Source organism: Pseudoliparis swirei, chromosome 6 (genome assembly GCF_029220125.1).
Source record: "Pseudoliparis swirei isolate HS2019 ecotype Mariana Trench chromosome 6, NWPU_hadal_v1, whole genome shotgun sequence".
Taxonomy (NCBI): Eukaryota; Metazoa; Chordata; class Actinopteri; order Perciformes; family Liparidae; genus Pseudoliparis; species Pseudoliparis swirei.
Genome location: NC_079393.1, coordinates 29022382 through 29039649, shown reverse-complemented (window position 1 = coordinate 29039649; position 17268 = coordinate 29022382). Strand labels below are relative to the sequence as shown.

At 44.4% G+C, this 17268-nt stretch overlaps 1 protein-coding gene across 1 annotated transcript in view; it reads right to left on the bottom strand.

Moving 5' to 3' along the window:
* LOC130194760 (gastrula zinc finger protein XlCGF57.1-like) overlaps window positions 1-16171 on the bottom strand; it is a 72469-nt gene extending 56298 nt beyond the window's left edge. The window contains exon 1 of the mRNA XM_056415922.1: window positions 15212-16171. Coding sequence (XP_056271897.1) covers window positions 15212-15948 — 737 coding nt within the window. The 5' untranslated portion in view covers window positions 15949-16171. The remainder of the gene's footprint in view (window positions 1-15211) is intronic.
* Window positions 16172-17268: the final 1097 nt, after the last annotated feature.

Genomic DNA, 17268 nt, shown 5'->3' with positions numbered 1-17268 from the left:
GAGCTAATCACTCTACATCCAGACTGTTTGCTGTCCTGCTCCTGATTGGTGGAACCAGCTCCCCACTGACATCAGGACAGCAGAAAGTCTCTACATCTTCTGCCTGAGACTGAATACACATCTTTTCCGACTACATCTGGATTAAAACACAGATTTGCACTTCAGTGGCACTGGGATGGCACTTATTATGGTACTTTTGTGGTTCGACTGAGTTGAGGAAGTGTTGCTTCCTGTGTTCTTGTTGTTCTTAGTTTGTACTCTGGGCTGAAATGCACTTATTGTAAGTCGCTTTGGATAAAAGCGTCTGCTAAATGACATGTAATGTAAACAACTACAAAGAGGCACAAAACAACTACAAAGAGACAAAAAACAACTACAAAGAAGACACAAAACAAATACAAAGAGGCACAAAACAACTACAAAGAAGACAAAAAACAACTAAAAAGAGACCAAAACAACTAAAAAGAGACCAAAACAACTACAAAGAGACACAAAACAACTACAAAGAAGACAAAAAACAACTAAAAAGAGACCAAAACAACTAAAAAGAGACCAAAACAAATACAAAGAGACAAAAAACAACTACAAAGAATACACAAAACAACTTAAAAGAGGCACAAAACAACTACAAAGAGGCACAAAACAACTACAAAGAGACACAAAACAACTACAAAGAGACAAAAAACAACTACAAAGAAGACACAAAACAACTACAAAGAGACCAAAACAACTACAAAGAGACACAAAACAACGACAAAGAGACACAAAACAACCACAAAGAGACACAAAACAACCAAAGAGACCAAAACAACTACAAGAGACACAAAACAACTAGAAAGAGACCAAAACAACTACAAAGAGACACAAAACAACTACAAAGAGACACAAAACAACCACAAAGAGACACAAAACAACCACAAAGAGACACAAAACAACCACACAGAGACTCAAAACAACTACACAGAGACACAAAACAACCACAAAGAGACTCAAAACAACTACAAAGAGACACAAAACAACCACAAAGAGACTCAAAACAACTACACAGACACACAAAACAACCACAAAGAGACACAAAACAACCACAAAGAGACTCAAAACAACTACACAGACACAAAACAACCACAAAGAGACACAAAACAACCACACAGAGACTCAAAACAACTACACAGAGACACAAAACAACCACAAAGAGACTCAAAACAACTACACAGAGACTCAAAACAACTACACAGAGACACAATCCAAACTACAAAGAGACACAAAACCACTACGAAGAGACACAAAGTGTCTAAACAAGTCTGCATGTCTTGCTCCTGATTGGTCGGCCTCGTCTGAGCCCATTGTCTCATCCACAGTGCATGTTATGTTTAGCATGATCATTTTGAGCTCAATCGTTCTTTTATTGGAATATTAGGACTGAAGGATTAAATAGATTAATGTTCTGCTTCTACCTACTGGGTAGTTTCATCAGTAGTACGTATTTTAAATAAGTGCAATCAACAAAAGTAGCAAGTATATTAATTGACTACATCAATAAAAGTAGTAAGTATATTATTGAATCCCTCTGAAATGCAGTTGCCGTGGAAATATTTATGCAAATTCCCTCAAAACTGTTCTTTAGTCGATAGAGGTTATCCATATAATATGTTGTTATACACCTTTCATCCAGCAGGGGACGAATAACTGCAACGAGGAGCAAATAATGAGGTGATCCCGAGCTCCAAATATATTCACATTTACTGTAATTAAATGATGAAATCATTTCCATACACAAATATAAACAGAGCAGAAACATTCTCCATGGAGTCACCGAGCCGCCGGGAGAGGTTTGCATGTGTAACTCGACTCAGAGATTTGCATGATAGCCGAGCTGAAGGCCGGAATACAGAGTCGCCTGTCTGGTCCCCGGGGATGTTTGTCATGAAGAGAGGTGTGAAGTGGAGATCTGGTCTACATTTATGATGTCATTAGATACATTAATGATGTGATTAGATACATTAATGATGTGATTAGATACATTAATGAAGTGGTTAGATGGGCCTGATGGGTCAGTGCTGCGTGGCCTCTTCCTCACACGTTTAGCGAGGAGCTAACGCTGCTAGCGACTGCTAATGGAAGAGAGTGATTATTATGGGCTGCATGTTTGCATCCAATAATCTCTGAAATCTGCCGTTAGTTCTTCATCCTTACTGAGCTGTAGAGGATGCACATGGAGACGCGTCCCTCCTCTGAGGCCTTCAGGCTCATTTTAATATCCACGTCACTATAGACGCAGAGCTTCTACAGGTTGGATGTTTCACCTGAAACCTTCTGTTAGTTTGTTTTCTTTGCTCTTTTTAGTGAGTGTTGTTCTACTGCTTGTAGTTTTCTTTAGAGCTCGGGGTCCTGGTGCAGCCTCTGGTGGCCGACCGGAGTAATGCAACTCAATCCACCTGCCAGACTACGAGTGCAGACAGAACTCATGTAGAACCTGTTGAGGCCACCAGACGTGTTCCTCTTCCTTCTTCTCAAGGCTTCTGTAATCAGAGGAACAGAAGATGTGGCTAGAAGCTCACAAAAGACCAGGAAAGAGAAACCTGCATGTCGTGACAGAAGAACGTCTTAAAGTCCGGCGTACATGTGATCCACGCCCAGCAGGACCAGGTCCATCTCACTGGTCCTGGTCTTCCTGAGGCTCCCTGAGGCCCTGGCTGTGGAGAGTCTTCCCCGCCATCTCCAGCATGGCCTGGAGCTCCGGGTTCGCATCCAGGACGCTCTTCTGGCCCCGCCCCTCCTCGCTAAATCATTTTTTAAAATGATTGTGGCGCCTCAATATGTATATATATATATATATACAGGACTGTCTCAGAAAATTAGAATATTGTGATAAAGTTCTTTATTTTCTGTAATGCAATTTAAAAAAAAAATGTCATGCATTCTGGATTCATTACAAATCAACTGAAATATTGCAAGCCTTTTATTATTTTAATATTGCTGATTATGGCTTGCAGCTTAAGAAAACTCTAAAATCCTATCTCATAAAATTTTAATATTTCCTCAGACCAAGTTAAAAAAAAGATTTATAACAGCTGAGTGTTTGTCAAGGCTCAGAAAACCCTTGCAGGTGTTTCGAGTTAATTAGACAATTCAAGTGATTTGTTTAATACCCTACTAGTATACTTTTTCATGATATTCTAATATTTAGAGATAGGATATTTGAGTTTTCTTAAGCTGTAAGCCATAATCAGCAATATTAAAAGAATAAAAGGCTTGCAATATTTCAGTTGATTTGTAATGAATCCAGAATGCATGACATTTTTGTTTTTTTAATTGCATTACAGAAAATCAAGAACTTCATCACAATATTCTAATTTTCTGAGACAGTCCTGTATATACATTCATTTATTTATAAATATATATTTACTGGATATATAAATATATATTTACTGTATATATAAATATTAGGGCTGTCAATCGATTAAAAAAAATTAACTAATTAATCGCACATTTTGGAATTCATTAATCGCGATTATTGAATTAACGAGTAATCCCTTCAAACGGCGTGTATTTTAGACACTTGTTTTATTGTATTCTTTTTAAAGACCAAACTTCACACAGAGCTGTGTTTTCAAAGAGGCTCCTACCTATAAAGTGCCAGCGAGGTATTTAATATCGTGGATGATAAATTGTTTCTTCAGTGAAACATCAGATTAGTAAACAAGGTGTATTAGAGACCCCATTGGTCCTGTCATCTTTAACATTGAACAGCAGCAGAACCAGTGGCCTTGGTAAACTGACAAATATGTCACGTTAACCCTCTGGAGGCTGGGCTCATGTTCTCGATTTTACAAAAAAATGTAAATTCACCTCTTAAAGTAACATTATGTAACAATTGTACCTTAAAATAACAGCTTGAAAAAAATTGTGCCGCTACAATGACTTTTAATATGGCGATTTGCGGCTCCGCCATCGGGGGTCTGTGGGGAAATAACTCCGCTATGTAGGATTCTGGAGCCGCCCGCTCCGGGGCGGATGGACTTCGACCTGCTTTCTGGCAGTGATTACGCAATGTCATAAAGTGCCACTCCACGCTCGCAGCTACAGTATAAGGGGAGCTTTTTTATGTAGCTTTTTGGTGTTGTCAACAATATTGTATTCGATCACACGTACTCCACATTCAAACATTTAGAAAACAACGTATATAGGCTGAAAACGCGATCGGTATTTCATCTAAACTAAATGTTGTCATTCTTTTGGTTATGTTGTAACAATTCGCCCTTAGCAACTCAATCAAGGGGAAAAGGTACAATACGCAAAAAAAAAGGGAATGGGCGGATCTGCGAATTCTGGTGTTAACTCTCTGCTCAAATGGTCGTAAAAGAAAAACACAGTCGATATGCGGAAAATGAACACATCCACTACAAACAATCAAACCCACTCAAAACGAAGTATAATCCCCGGATCCCGACAGTCACCAAAGTCTTTGCAGTCCCCCAAAACAAAAGTAAATGACTGCACGCGCCAAAAGCCGGCAAACAGCTGACCGACCAGGCGGAAACATGGCGAGGCGCCGCGTTCAATCCCCGCGCTCCTTCACCCTAGTCCGGTAGGTGCTGGGCCAGTTCAGTGTTCCTGCGCAGTCTTCTATTAGTGATCCCGCCCGTTGGTATGAATCCAAAATAGAAACAGTCGCCGGATTGCTGCCGTTCTGAGTCCGCCGCCTGTCAGCGCGCTCCAAAAAAAAAAAACTCGCGTCACCTCCCCCTCGTCACCTTTTATAACCCGTGACACGTACAAATAATAACAATAATAATAATTATAATACAGGACAACACATGATCCTAACTCAATACAAGTGTATGCGAGGCTGCGTCTATCGTAACTGGGTATTTACGACACTGAAGTAAACGTTAAATACCTCAAAAACTGAAGGGGGCGCTAAAAGGGGAAAACTACATAATGGGGCTTTAAAGTCTTTTGCATGTGACACATCCAGTGTTTCCCCCACCATTCTATCAGGGTGAGGCCCCGCCCCCCTGGAATGTTCTCTATAGCGCCAGATTACAGCAGAAGTAATGTACGGTTCTTTCCTTCAAGACGTCTTTGTTCTTTATTAAACTAACCGTCTGTTGTTGGTCGTCTCTACAGCAGCATGTCATTCTGTCTCGAGGTGTCGTTCACTCTTCTCTCTCCGTCTCGCCCAGAGCTCCATGCCGGCGTGTCTGCGCGCGCATCGGGCGGAGCAACAACAAAGAGTCCCCTTTACCTTCCGCCCCGCGGCACCGACACGTCGCCCTCTGCTCCTCTGTGAATATGGAGGAGCAGACGGGAGGAAGGAGGCGGACTGCCTTGACACTCACAGGAGTGCAAAAACTTCAACGACACCGGAAGTAAACAAAGTTGCGTTAATTGCGTTAAAATATTTTAGTGCGTTAATCGCGGCCAAATTAATCGCATAGATTAACGCGTTAACGCTGACAGCCCTAATAAATATATATATGTATGTATATATATATACACACATTTTTATATATTATTATATGTTCGTCATGTGGACAAACTGTTCACAAAAGCAGTGAAATATCTGAATACAATAGTAGCTACATGTAAATAAATGTCTTAAACCAAATTTAGTATTCTCGTTTTTTGAGTAGAAATGATGTGTTCTGTCACACCATTCACCACAATGATGAACATGGGACTGAGAAAGGACTTCACACTGAAGATGAAGCTTCATGGGGTGTGTGCAAATAAAAAATGACCATTACATTTTATTTATTTTTCTAAATATGTATTATACATAAAACAATTTACAAGTTTCTACATAATATTCATGTTGAGAAATAGAAAACAGAAAACAACTATTTCCAATATGGCTTCACGATAACGACATCATGTCATCGTGTCATGCTGGTGGTCCTCCGGGGCACGAGCCCTCTTTACCGGCCGGGCAGGTGGAGCTGCAGGCGGGGCTGGAGGCGGGGCTGGAGGCGGAGCTGCAGGCGCTGGTCAATCCTCTCTGGAGAACACATTCCTAGTCAGCAGCGCGAGCATGTCGAGGACACCGTGACGGACACGCAGCGTGTCGTGAAGTCACTTCCCGGGTCCAAGTGGACCTCTTCCGGCTGCGTGTTCCTCCTCGTGGCTCTGGAGCTCCTCTTCCTCCGCGCTGCTCGCCTAAATCCCTGCAGCTGCTTCCTGGTTGTGACGTCAGTCCTCGCCGTGTTCTCTGCTCTCTGACTGACAGGCTGCTAATGAGCCTCAGCTGTGAGGTGGGAGGTCCTTGTGATTTACTGAGTGTTCATTGGTTGTTGTTTTCTCTAAATGTTGACAGACAAACGGATTGACAAATCACGGTGAAGGGTTTGGTGTGACGAGTTCTTTCAGCCGCGTCACCCGACACGTCCTCGCCGCCATCTCTCTGTAGCCTCTCCATGTGCGTTCTTGTCCGTACGTCTCTGTACTTGTGTACTTGTCTGTACTTGTGTACTTGCGTACTTCTCTGTACTTGTGTACTTCTCTGTACTTGTGTACTTGCGTACTTCTCTGTACTTGTGTACTTCTTTGTACTTGTGTACTTGTGTACTTCTTTGTACTTGTAAACGTGCATACTTCTCTGTTCTTGTGTACTTCTCTATACTTGTGTACTTCTCTGTACTTGCGTACTTCTCTGTACTTGTGTACTTCTCTGTACTTGTGTACTTCTCTGTACTTGTGTACTTCTCTGTACTTGTGTACTTCTCTATACTTGTGTACTTCTCTGTACTTGCGTACTTCTCTGTACTTGTGTACTTCTCTGTACTTGTGTACTTCTCTGTACTTGCGTACTTCTCTGTACTTCTCTGTTCTTGTGTACTTCTCTGTACTTGTGTACTTCTCTGTACTTGTGTACTTCTCTGTACTTGCGTACTTCTCTGTACTTGCGTACTTCTCTGTACTTGTGTACTTGTCTGTACTTGTGTACTTCTCTGTACTTGCGTACTTCTCTGTACTTGTGTACTTCTCTGTACTTCTGTACTTGTCTGTACTTGTGTACTTCTCTGTACTTGTGTACTTGTCTGTACTTGTGTACTTCTCTGTACTTGTGTACTTCTCTGTACTTCTGTACTTGTGTACTTGTCTGTTCTTGTGTACTTGTCTGTACTTGTGTACTTCTCTGTACGTGTGTACTTGTGTACTTCTCTGTACTTGTGTACTTCTCTGTACTTGTGTACTTGTCTGTTCTTGTGTACTTGTCTGTACTTGTGTACTTCTCTGTACGTGTGTACTTGCGTACTTCTTTGTACTTGTGTACGTGTCTGTACTTGTGTACTTGTCTGTACTTGTGTACTTCTCTGTACTTGCGTACTTCTCTGTACTTGTGTACTTCTCTGTACTTCTGTACTTGTCTGTACTTGTGTACTTCTCTGTACTTGTGTACTTCTCTGTACTTCTGTACTTGTCTGTACTTGTGTACTTCTCTGTTCTTGTGTACTTCTCTGTACTTGCGTACTTCTCTGTACTTGTGTACTTCTCTGTACTTGTGTACTTGTCTGTTCTTGTGTACTTGTCTGTACTTGTGTACTTCTCTGTACTTGTGTACCTCTCTGTACTTGTGTACTTCTCTGTACTTGTGTACTTCTCTGTACTTGTGTACCTCTCTGTACTTGCGTTCTTCTCTTTACTTTTGTACTTGTGTACTTCTCTGGACCTGTGTACTTCTCTGTACTTGTGTACTTCTCTGTACTTTTATACTTGTGTACTTATCTGTACTTGTGTACTTTTCTGTACTTGTGTACTTATCTGTACTTGTGTACTTCTCTGGACTTGTGTACTTCTTTGTACATGTGTACTTATCTGTACTTGTGTACTTCTCTGTACTTGCGTACTTCTCTGTACTTGTGTACTTCTCTGTACTGTTGTACTTCTCTGTAATTGTGTACTTATGTACTTGTGTTCTTCTCTCTACTTTTATACTTGTGTACTTATCTTGACTTGTGTACTTATCTGTACTTGTGTACTTCTCTGTTTTTATGTACTTTTCTGTATTACATTACATGTCATTTAGCAGACGCTTTTATCCAAAGCGACTTACAATAAGTGCATTTCAACCTAGAGTACAAACTAAGAACAACAAGAATACAGGAAGTAACATTTCCTCAACATAGTCGAACTACAAAAGTACCATAAGTAAGAGCTATTTAAGTGCCACTGAAGTGCAAATCTGTGTTTTAATCCAGATATAGTCGGAAAAGGTGTGTTTTCAGTCTCAGGCGGAAGATGGAGAGACTTTCTGCTGTCCTGATGTCAGTGGGGAGCTCGTTCCACCACTGAGGAGCCAGGACAGCAACAGTCTGGATGTAGAGTGATTAGCTCGAGGTGCAGGAGGCACAAGACGATTGGCTGTTGCCGAGCGGAGCGAACGTGCCGGGGTGTACGGTGTGACCATATCCCGGATGTAGACGGGGCCCGATCCGTTTAGAGCACGGTACCAAGAACCAGTGTTTTGAAGCGGATGCTGCTCCACCGGTAACCAGTGAAGAGATCGAAGGAGCGGAGTGGTGTGGGTGAATTTCGGGAGACTGAAGACCAGTCGAGCAGCTGCATTCTGGATGAGCTGCAGAGGTCGGATGGCCTTAGCACAGGGGTGGGCAAACTAGGGTTAGGGTTAGGAGCATTTGGACACGCAATGTAATTTATTAAACCTGGAGATTGCGTCTGTTTTTTATACATTTCAATTTAAGGTGCAAAGTTAAAGTAAAAACATTTACTGGAAAGAGATCAATGGAATCACTTTCAACATTCAAAACAAATTATTACCCAACGAAATACTCAAGCTCAATAATTTCTAATTGTTTTAAACCCCGCAAAATAATGGACGGATTGTCCTGAGAGATAGACTATTAAATATCCTGCCTGCAGCAGAAACTAGAAAGGGGTCTTTAAATTGAGGGCGATGTGCGGCATCATCTGGTCAGCATGTGTATGAACCCGTCACAAACAGACTGACAGCGCTTTACTCGAGAAAATATGACCCTAAAGCTGACAATTGAAGTTCGTTTTTTAAAAATTATTCATATCTCTTCTGAAAACACACCTTTACTCATGTGGACGAACTGTTTCCGATGTGAGGTCAAAGGTCAGGGATGTCTATATGTACAGATTGTAAAGCACTCCGAGACAAATTTGTAATTACAAATAAACTGAATTGAATTAAATAAATGAGGAAAACCACATTTTGTATTAACGTTTTTTGAGTAAAAATGATGTGGTCTGTCACACATTCACCAAAATGATAAAGATGGGACTGAGAAATGACTTCATATTGCAGATAAAGTTTCATGGGGTGTGTGCAAATAAAAAATGACCATTACATTTTTTTTGTTGATATAAATATGTATTGTACATTTAAAAAAAAAATCCACATTATATACATGTTGTGAAATAGAAAACAGAACACAACTATTGACAGACTATTTACAATATGGCTTCACTATAATAACATCATGTCATCGTGTCACCAGTCCTCTCTGCTGGCCGGGCAGGTGGAGCTGCAGGCGCTGGTGAATCCTCTCTGTAAAATACAAGACTAGTCAGCACCGCGCACAAGTTACGGACACCGGGACGGACACCGTGAAGTAAAGACTCTTACCCGGTCCAAGTGGCTCTCTTGTGGCTGCGTGTTCCTCCTCGTGGCTCGGCAGCCCCGCCAGGCTCCGCGCTGCTCGCCAAAATCACTGCGGCTGTTTCTAAATGAGTCTCACCTGTGTGGTGGGCGGGTCCCTTGTGATTTACTGAGTGTTCATTGGTTGTTTTTTTCGAAGAATGTTGACAGACAAACTGATTGACAAATCATGGTGAAGGGTTTTGTGTGACGACTACTTTCCGCGCCAACGCACACCGGAAGTAAACAAAGTTGCGATTTGGACAAGTTCGGCGGGCCGGATTAAAAAGCCTAACGGGCCGGATGTGGCCCGCGGGCCGTAGTTTGCCCATGTCTGCCTTAGCAGGTAGACCAGCCAGGAGGGAGTTGCAGTAGTCAAGGCGTGAAATGATCAGAGCCTGGACCAGAACCTGGACCAGAACCTGGACCAGAGCCTGGACCAGAACCTGTGCCGCCTTCTGAGCAAGAAGAGGACGTATTCTCCTGATGTTGTGCAGCATGGACCTACAGGAACGCGTCGTCGCAGTGATGTCGGCCGTCAGGGAGAGTTGACTGTCTAGTGTCACCCCGAGGTTCCTGGCAGTCAGGGTAGGGGCCAACACAGAGCTGTTGAAGGTGGTAGTCAGGTCATGGGTGGGGGAGCCTTTCCCTGGAAGGAATAGTAGCTCAGTCTTGTCAGGGTTGATTTTCAGATGGTGAGCAGACATCCACTGAGAGATGTCAGTCAGACAGGCAGAGATTCGCGCCGCCACCTGTGTTTCGGACGGTGGAAACGAGAAGATCAGTTGGGTGTCGTCAGCATAGCGATGGCAGGAGAAGCCACGCGAACGAATGACAGAGCCGAGAGAATTTGTGTACAGAGAGAAGAGGAGGGGACCCAGGACGGAGCCCTGAGGAACCCCAGTAGTGAGAGGAAGAGGAGGGGACCCAGGACGGAGCCTTGAGGAACACCAGTAGTGAGAGGAAGAGGAGGGGACCCAGGACGGAGCCTTGAGGAACCCCATAGTGAGAGGACAAGGATCAGACACAGATCCTCTCCACGTTACCCGGTAAGTGTGGTCGTTAAGGTAGGAAGAGAAAAGCGCGAGTGCAGTGCCTGAAATCCCAGGTCCTGAAGAGAAGAGATCAGGATCTGGTGGTTCACGGTATCAAATGCTGCAGAAAGGTCTAGAAGGATAAGGACAGAGGAGAGAGAGGCTGCTCTAGCAGTGTGAAGGATAAGGACAGAGGAGAGAGAGGATGCTCTAGCAGAGTGAAGGATAAGGACAGAGGAGAGAGAGGCTGCTCTAGCAGTGTGAAGCTGCTCAGAGACAGCCAGGAGGCCAGTCTCTGTCGAGTGGCCTTGTCTCCAGACTGGTGAGGGTCAAGAAGGCTGTTACTGTGGAGACAGGAGGACACTTGGCTCAAGATAGCTCGCTCCAGAGTTTTGGAGAGAAAAGGAAGAAGAGAGACCGGTCTGTAGTTGCTGACTTCAGACGGGTCAAGCGTGTGTTTCTTCATTTCTTCAGGAGAGGGTTGACTCTCGCCTCCTTCAGAGGGAAACAGCCAGTTGAGAGGGAGCTGTTAATAAGATGGGTGAGGAAGGTCAGAAGGTCAGGAGCAATAGCCTGGAGAATGGGAGACGGGACGGGGTCAAGGAGTCAGGTGGTCGGTCGGGCGGAGGTCACCAAGCTAAGAACTTGATTGGGAGACAAGGGGGTGAAAGAGGAAAGAGAGGGGGATGAAGAAGTTAGTGTTGGTGAGGTGATAGAAGATGGATGAGTAAAGGAGGAGCAGATGTCGTCTATCTTGTTTGTAAAGTAGTCGACAAAGTGGCTCGGCAAAAGGGTGGAAGGAGGAGGGGCCAGGGGGGATCAAGGAGGTTGGAAAAGATAGAGAAGAGTTTTTTGGGGTTAGAGAAGGAAGACTGAATTTTGGTCAGGTAGAACGAGCTTTTGGCTGCAGATATAGAGGTAGAGAAGGAGGAGAGGAGAGATTGATAGAAGAGCAAGTCTTCCGCTTGATTCGATTTGCGCCATTTCCTTTCCGTCGCTCGCAGGGTGGCTCTCTCGGCGCCCACCGAGTCCGACAACCACGGAGCCGGAGAGGATTTCCGAACCGGTCGTGTCTTAAAAGGACAAAGAGAATCAAGAGATGAAGACAGGGAAGAGAGGAGAGTGTCTGTGGCAGAGTTAGGCTGCATGAGTGAGAAGGAGCTAGTTGAGGGGAGAGCAGATAGGACAGAGGAGGCCAGGGAGGAGGGACAGAGAGGAGGACAGAGGAGGCCAGGGAGGAGGAGAGAGAGGAGGACAGAGGAGGCCAGGGAGGAGGGACAGAGGGTGCGAATGTTGCGCCATACAGGTGCAGAGTCTGTAGATATGGGTGGGTTGTCAGTACCATAGAGCGAGAGAGAGTAAGAGATGAAGAAGTGGTCAGAGACATGGAGAGGAGTCACAGTGAGGTTGGAGGTAGAGCAGTTTCTAGTGAAAATGTAGTCAAGGCGGTTGCCGGCTTTGTGAGTGGGAGGGGAGGGACTGAGTGAGAGGTCAAAGGAAGACAGTAAGAGTAAGAGATCACATGACTTCTCTGTCTGGATGTTGAAGTCACCCAGAAGGATGAGCGGGGGGCCGTGTTCCGAGAAGTTAGACAGGAGGACGTCTAGCTCTTCCAAGAAATCTCCCAAAGAACCAGGGGGACGGTAGAGAACAACAATGTGAAGTTGAACCGGATGAGTCACCATCACAGCATGGAACTCAAAAGTCAGTGGGATAAAGAGTGGAAGCGAGTAGGGAGAGAAACACCATGTGGGTGAGATGAGTAAACCTGTAGCTCCACCCCGACCAGAGGGTCTGGGTGTGGCTGAAGGAGAAGGCCGAGGAGAGAGCAGGTAGACGTGTTGTCTGCTGTGATCCAGGTCTCAGTGAGACAGGAAGTCAAGCGACTGCTCCATGGCAAAGCCAGAGATGAAACCGGCCTTGCGGTTGGCTGACTGACAGTTCCAGAGGCCTCCCGTGACAAGGTGCTGGGTGTGAGTAGAACGGGTAGGAAGGAGAACCGAGGAGGGGTTCCGGTACATGAATGAACGAGTCCTATAGGAACTACGAGTAGAGATACGCACAGGTATGGAAAAGACACACATATTCACGAAATGGTGGAATACACAGCCACCCACGAAGACTCCAACGGAAGACTCCTATGTCTTTGTCCTCCGAGTCTCGACTCCAACGGAAGACTCCTATGTCTTTGTCCTCCGAGTCTTGACTCCAAGGGAAGACTCCTATGTCTTTGTCCTCCGAGTCTTGACTCCAACGGAAGACTCCTATGTCTTTGTCCTCCGAGTCTTGACTCCAACGGAAGACTCCTATGTCTTTGTCCTCCGAGTCTTGACTCCAACGGAAGACTCCTATGTCTTTGTCCTCCGAGTCTCCACTCCAACGGAAGACTCCTATGTCTTTGTCCTCCGAGTCTCGACTCCAACGGAAGACTCCTATGTCTTTGTCCTCCGAGTCTTGACTCCAAGGGAAGACTCCTATGTCTTTGTCCTCCGAGTCTTGACTCCAAGGGAAGACTCCTATGTCTTTGTCCTCCGAGTCTCGACTCCAAGGGAAGACTCCTATGTCTTTGTCCTCCGAGTCTTGACTCCAAGGGAAGACTCCTATGTCTTTGTCCTCCGAGTCTTGACTCCAAGGGAAGACTCCTATGTCTTTGTCCTCCGAGTCTTGACTCCAACGGAAGACTCCTATGTCTTTGTCCTCCGAGTCTTGACTCCAAGGGAAGACTCCTATGTCTTTGTCCTCCGAGTCTTGACTCCAAGGGAAGACTCCTATGTCTTTGTCCTCCGAGTCTTGACTCCAAGGGAAGACTCCTATGTCTTTGTCCTCCGAGTCGCCACTCCAACGGAAGACTCCTATGTCTTTGTCCTCCGAGTCTCCACTCCAACGGAAGACTCCTATGTCTTTGTCCTCCGAGTCTCCACTCCAACGGAAGACTCCTATATCTTTGTCCTCCGAGTCTTCGTCCGCTGACGCTACAGCTGACGCTAAAGACCCGATCCGGTTATGAGCCCAAGTTAGTGCCAATTACCTCAAGCCGCGTTGACACCGCCCCTTTGCTTTTGGTATTCAAATGACACTCAATAGAAACCAGGTGATGAGCGCTCGTCCAATCAGTGAAGATTCAGGTGTCGGAACACAGGACACACCTCTCTACCAAAACAAATCCTTAAAACAGGACAGACTAACAATCTAGCAGCATTAAACAACAAGTACAACAGTAACTTAGCAGATCAAACTAATTTAAACAAGATACTTAGCAGGGTCCAAGTAGTCAAGTATCAGGAAACAGGACACAGCTCTCTGCCAAACAAATCCTAAAACAGGACAGACTAACAATCTAGCAGCTTTAAACGACAAATACAACAGTAACTTTTGCAGATAAAACTAGTTTAAAGAAGATACTTAGCAGGATCCAAGTAGTCAGTAGTCTCGCCTCACAGGTAGAAAATGCACACTTGTGTACTTATCTGTACTTCTCTGGACTTGTGTACTTCTTTGTACTTGTGTACTTCTCTGTACTTGTGTACTTCTCTGTACTGTTGTACTTCTCTGTAATTGTGTACTTATGTACTTCTTTGTACTTGTGTTCTTCTCTCTACTTTTATACTTGTGTACTTATCTAGACTTGTGTACTTATCTGTACTTGTGTACTTCTCTGTTTTTATGTACTTTTCTGTACTTATCTTCTCGTGGACTCGTGAAACGTCATCAGTCGCGATGGTTGAGGTTCTGCTGCTTAGTGAGCTCCACAGCGCCGTGCGGTCAGCGCGCTGTGTGGCAGCCTGATCTCATATATATATATATATTGGAGGAACTAACGAGCACAAAGAGTTTATTATTTATTCACAGATAACGTTAAATCAGTTCGACTGAGGGTTAAGATTCAGAACATAATATTTTAAATAAACTTTAACGTTGAACTAAAGTGGTATCTTTTTCATTTTGACGGAATTGTTTGCAATTACATGTGTAATATAACTATATATATATACATACAAATATATACGGTCGGATAAAAGGCTTTCTAGGTGACACAAGACACTAATTGGTACAGGCAGTTCAAAAGTGTCTCTACTTTCCCGCTAACTATCATTCAAATCGTTTACAAGAATCTTCCTGTGAGTTTATAGTGACATATAAACTTATTTCTTGAGAATTATACAAAACAATGGGATCTGTATGAGAAAGTGGAACAAAGTTTCCGTAACACAAAGTGAACTTGCAAAAGTCTCTTTATGTAGATTTTAAAACATTACAGGGAAAATGCATTTTTAATACAGAAGTATTTGTACAGAGTTTTTAGCTTGTTTTTTGTTTCCTCCATCAAAGACACTCAGTATGTTGTCATTGTTTTTAATAAAGATTCATCAAATGATTAGAAAACACTTTGTCTTCCATCTCATTTACAAACAAATGACATGGGAAACAATTAAAAACATGTTACCTTTTATTTAAATTAACACATTAGAAAGAGAACAACTTACATATTGAATTTGTCACTACTAGAGGAAACACATTCTATCCTGTGTGGACTCTCATGTGTCTCTTCAGCTCTCCCTGTTGAGTAAATCTTTTCCCACACTCGTCACAACTGAATGGTTTCTCTCCTGTGTGGACTCTCATGTGTGACTTCAGACCTCCCTGTGCTGTAAATATTTTCCCACACTCATCACAACTGAATGGTTTCTCTCCTGTGTCATCACAACTGAATGGTTTCTCTCCTGTGTGAACTCTCATGTGTGTCTTCAGACTTCCTTGTACTGTAAATCTTTTCCCACACTCGTCACAACTGAATGGTTTCTCTCCTGTGTGGACTCTCATGTGTGTCTTCAGATTTCCCTGTTCTGTAAATCTTTTCCCACACTCGTCACAACTGAATGGTTTATCTCCTGTGTGGACTCTCATGTGTGTCTTCAGAATTCCTTGTACTGTAAATCTTTTCCCACACTCGTCACAACTGAATGGTTTCTCTCCTGTGTGGACTCTCATGTGTGTCTTCTTCTGTAAATCTTTACAACTGAATGGTTTCTCTCCTGTGTGGACTCTCATGTGTGTCTTCAGAATTCCTTGTACTGTAAATCTTTTCCCACACTCGTCACAACTGAATGGTTTCTCTCCTGTGTGGACTCTCATGTGTGTCTTCAGATTTCCCTGTTCTGTAAATCTTTTCCCACACTCGTCACAACTGAATGGTTTCTCTCCTGTGTGGACTCTCATGTGTATCTTCAGATATCCCCGACATGTAAATCTTTTCCCACACAAATCACAACTGTGTGGTTTCTTTCTCATGAGCACTTTTGATAGCGACTCATTGGATTTGTTGCCAGTGTTACATCCCACATGACTTACAAGAGCTTCCTTATATTTCGGGGCATGTGCAGCAGACTCAGGGGCCCTGGGCTCCTTCCAGACATTGTCCCCATCTACACTTTCAGGTCCAGAATCTGACAAAGCTTCTTGCCACTCACCACAACTGGCTTCAGTCTCAGAAGAGTCTGAAGCCTCTTCATCGTCAGCATGTGGATGTGAATGACGATGTGGATTTAGGTTCCTGTCTGGTCCTGGTCCCCCACAGTCCTCTCCATCAGTTTCTGTTTGTATCGGTGTAGCTGAGCTGCTGGCTGGAGGCTCCGCCTCTTTGTCGTCCTCCATCTGGCTTTGATGAAGCTGTGAGGTCTGAGGTTCGTCATCCTCACTTGTAAAAGTCACAGCAGTGAATGAGAACTTGGCGATATCGGCCTCCTGCAGCACAATGAGCTGATCTCCCTCTAGACGGGTCCAGAGATCCTGCAGGTCTTTTATGTAGAGGGGTTCCGGCTCCTCTTTTACGGGGAGGGGCTCCGGCTCCTCTTTTATGGGGAGGGGCTCTGGGTCCTCCTGTTCCTGGTCCTCAGGGGGGACATCTGCTTTAATCCCTACCAGCTGCTGGACATCTGCAGGGAGCACATTATGAAAAACGGTGACTGATATCAGAATCAGAATCAGAAACAGGTTTATTGCCAAAGAATGTTTTCACAAACAAACGAGGAACTTTTTTTGGCGGAAGGTGCAAGATTCGCGCACCAAGACACTGAGGCGCCGTCCGCGGCGCCATCTTCGAAAGGGTGGATGAAAGATTACAGCATAACATGAGGGAAGAGAGGCGAGAAAAAGAAAAAGCCACCTTCCGACTATGCCCCTAGAGGGGTACAGTGTGGGAGCAGGAGAAACAAAAAACACCATTGCACATAAGCACATACATCTTAGACATGACTTGCAATGAGTAGGAAGGGGGGGAGGGGAGGTAATCCAAAGACTGGGCGATAGCCCCGCCATTGGGGGCAGAAGGTAACCAGCACCGACAAGCAGCCAGCCCGGTCCGTCAGCCGTCACGGCGCCGGACACAGACCCCGTCCTGTCACCCTGGGGGGGCAAAGCAGGCGAAGGCGTGGGACGGGGGGGTGGGGGTAGTGATTGCATATCAGTGTGTTGAAGTTCGTGTGTGAGTGGCCTGGTGTGTCGTCCTCCCCCAGTCCACAACAGACAAAGTTCCCAGACCGCAAGATGGTCGTTGCCATGGAGATGGCCTTGAAGGGTCCTAGGGAGAAAACAACCACAGGTGTCTGTGGA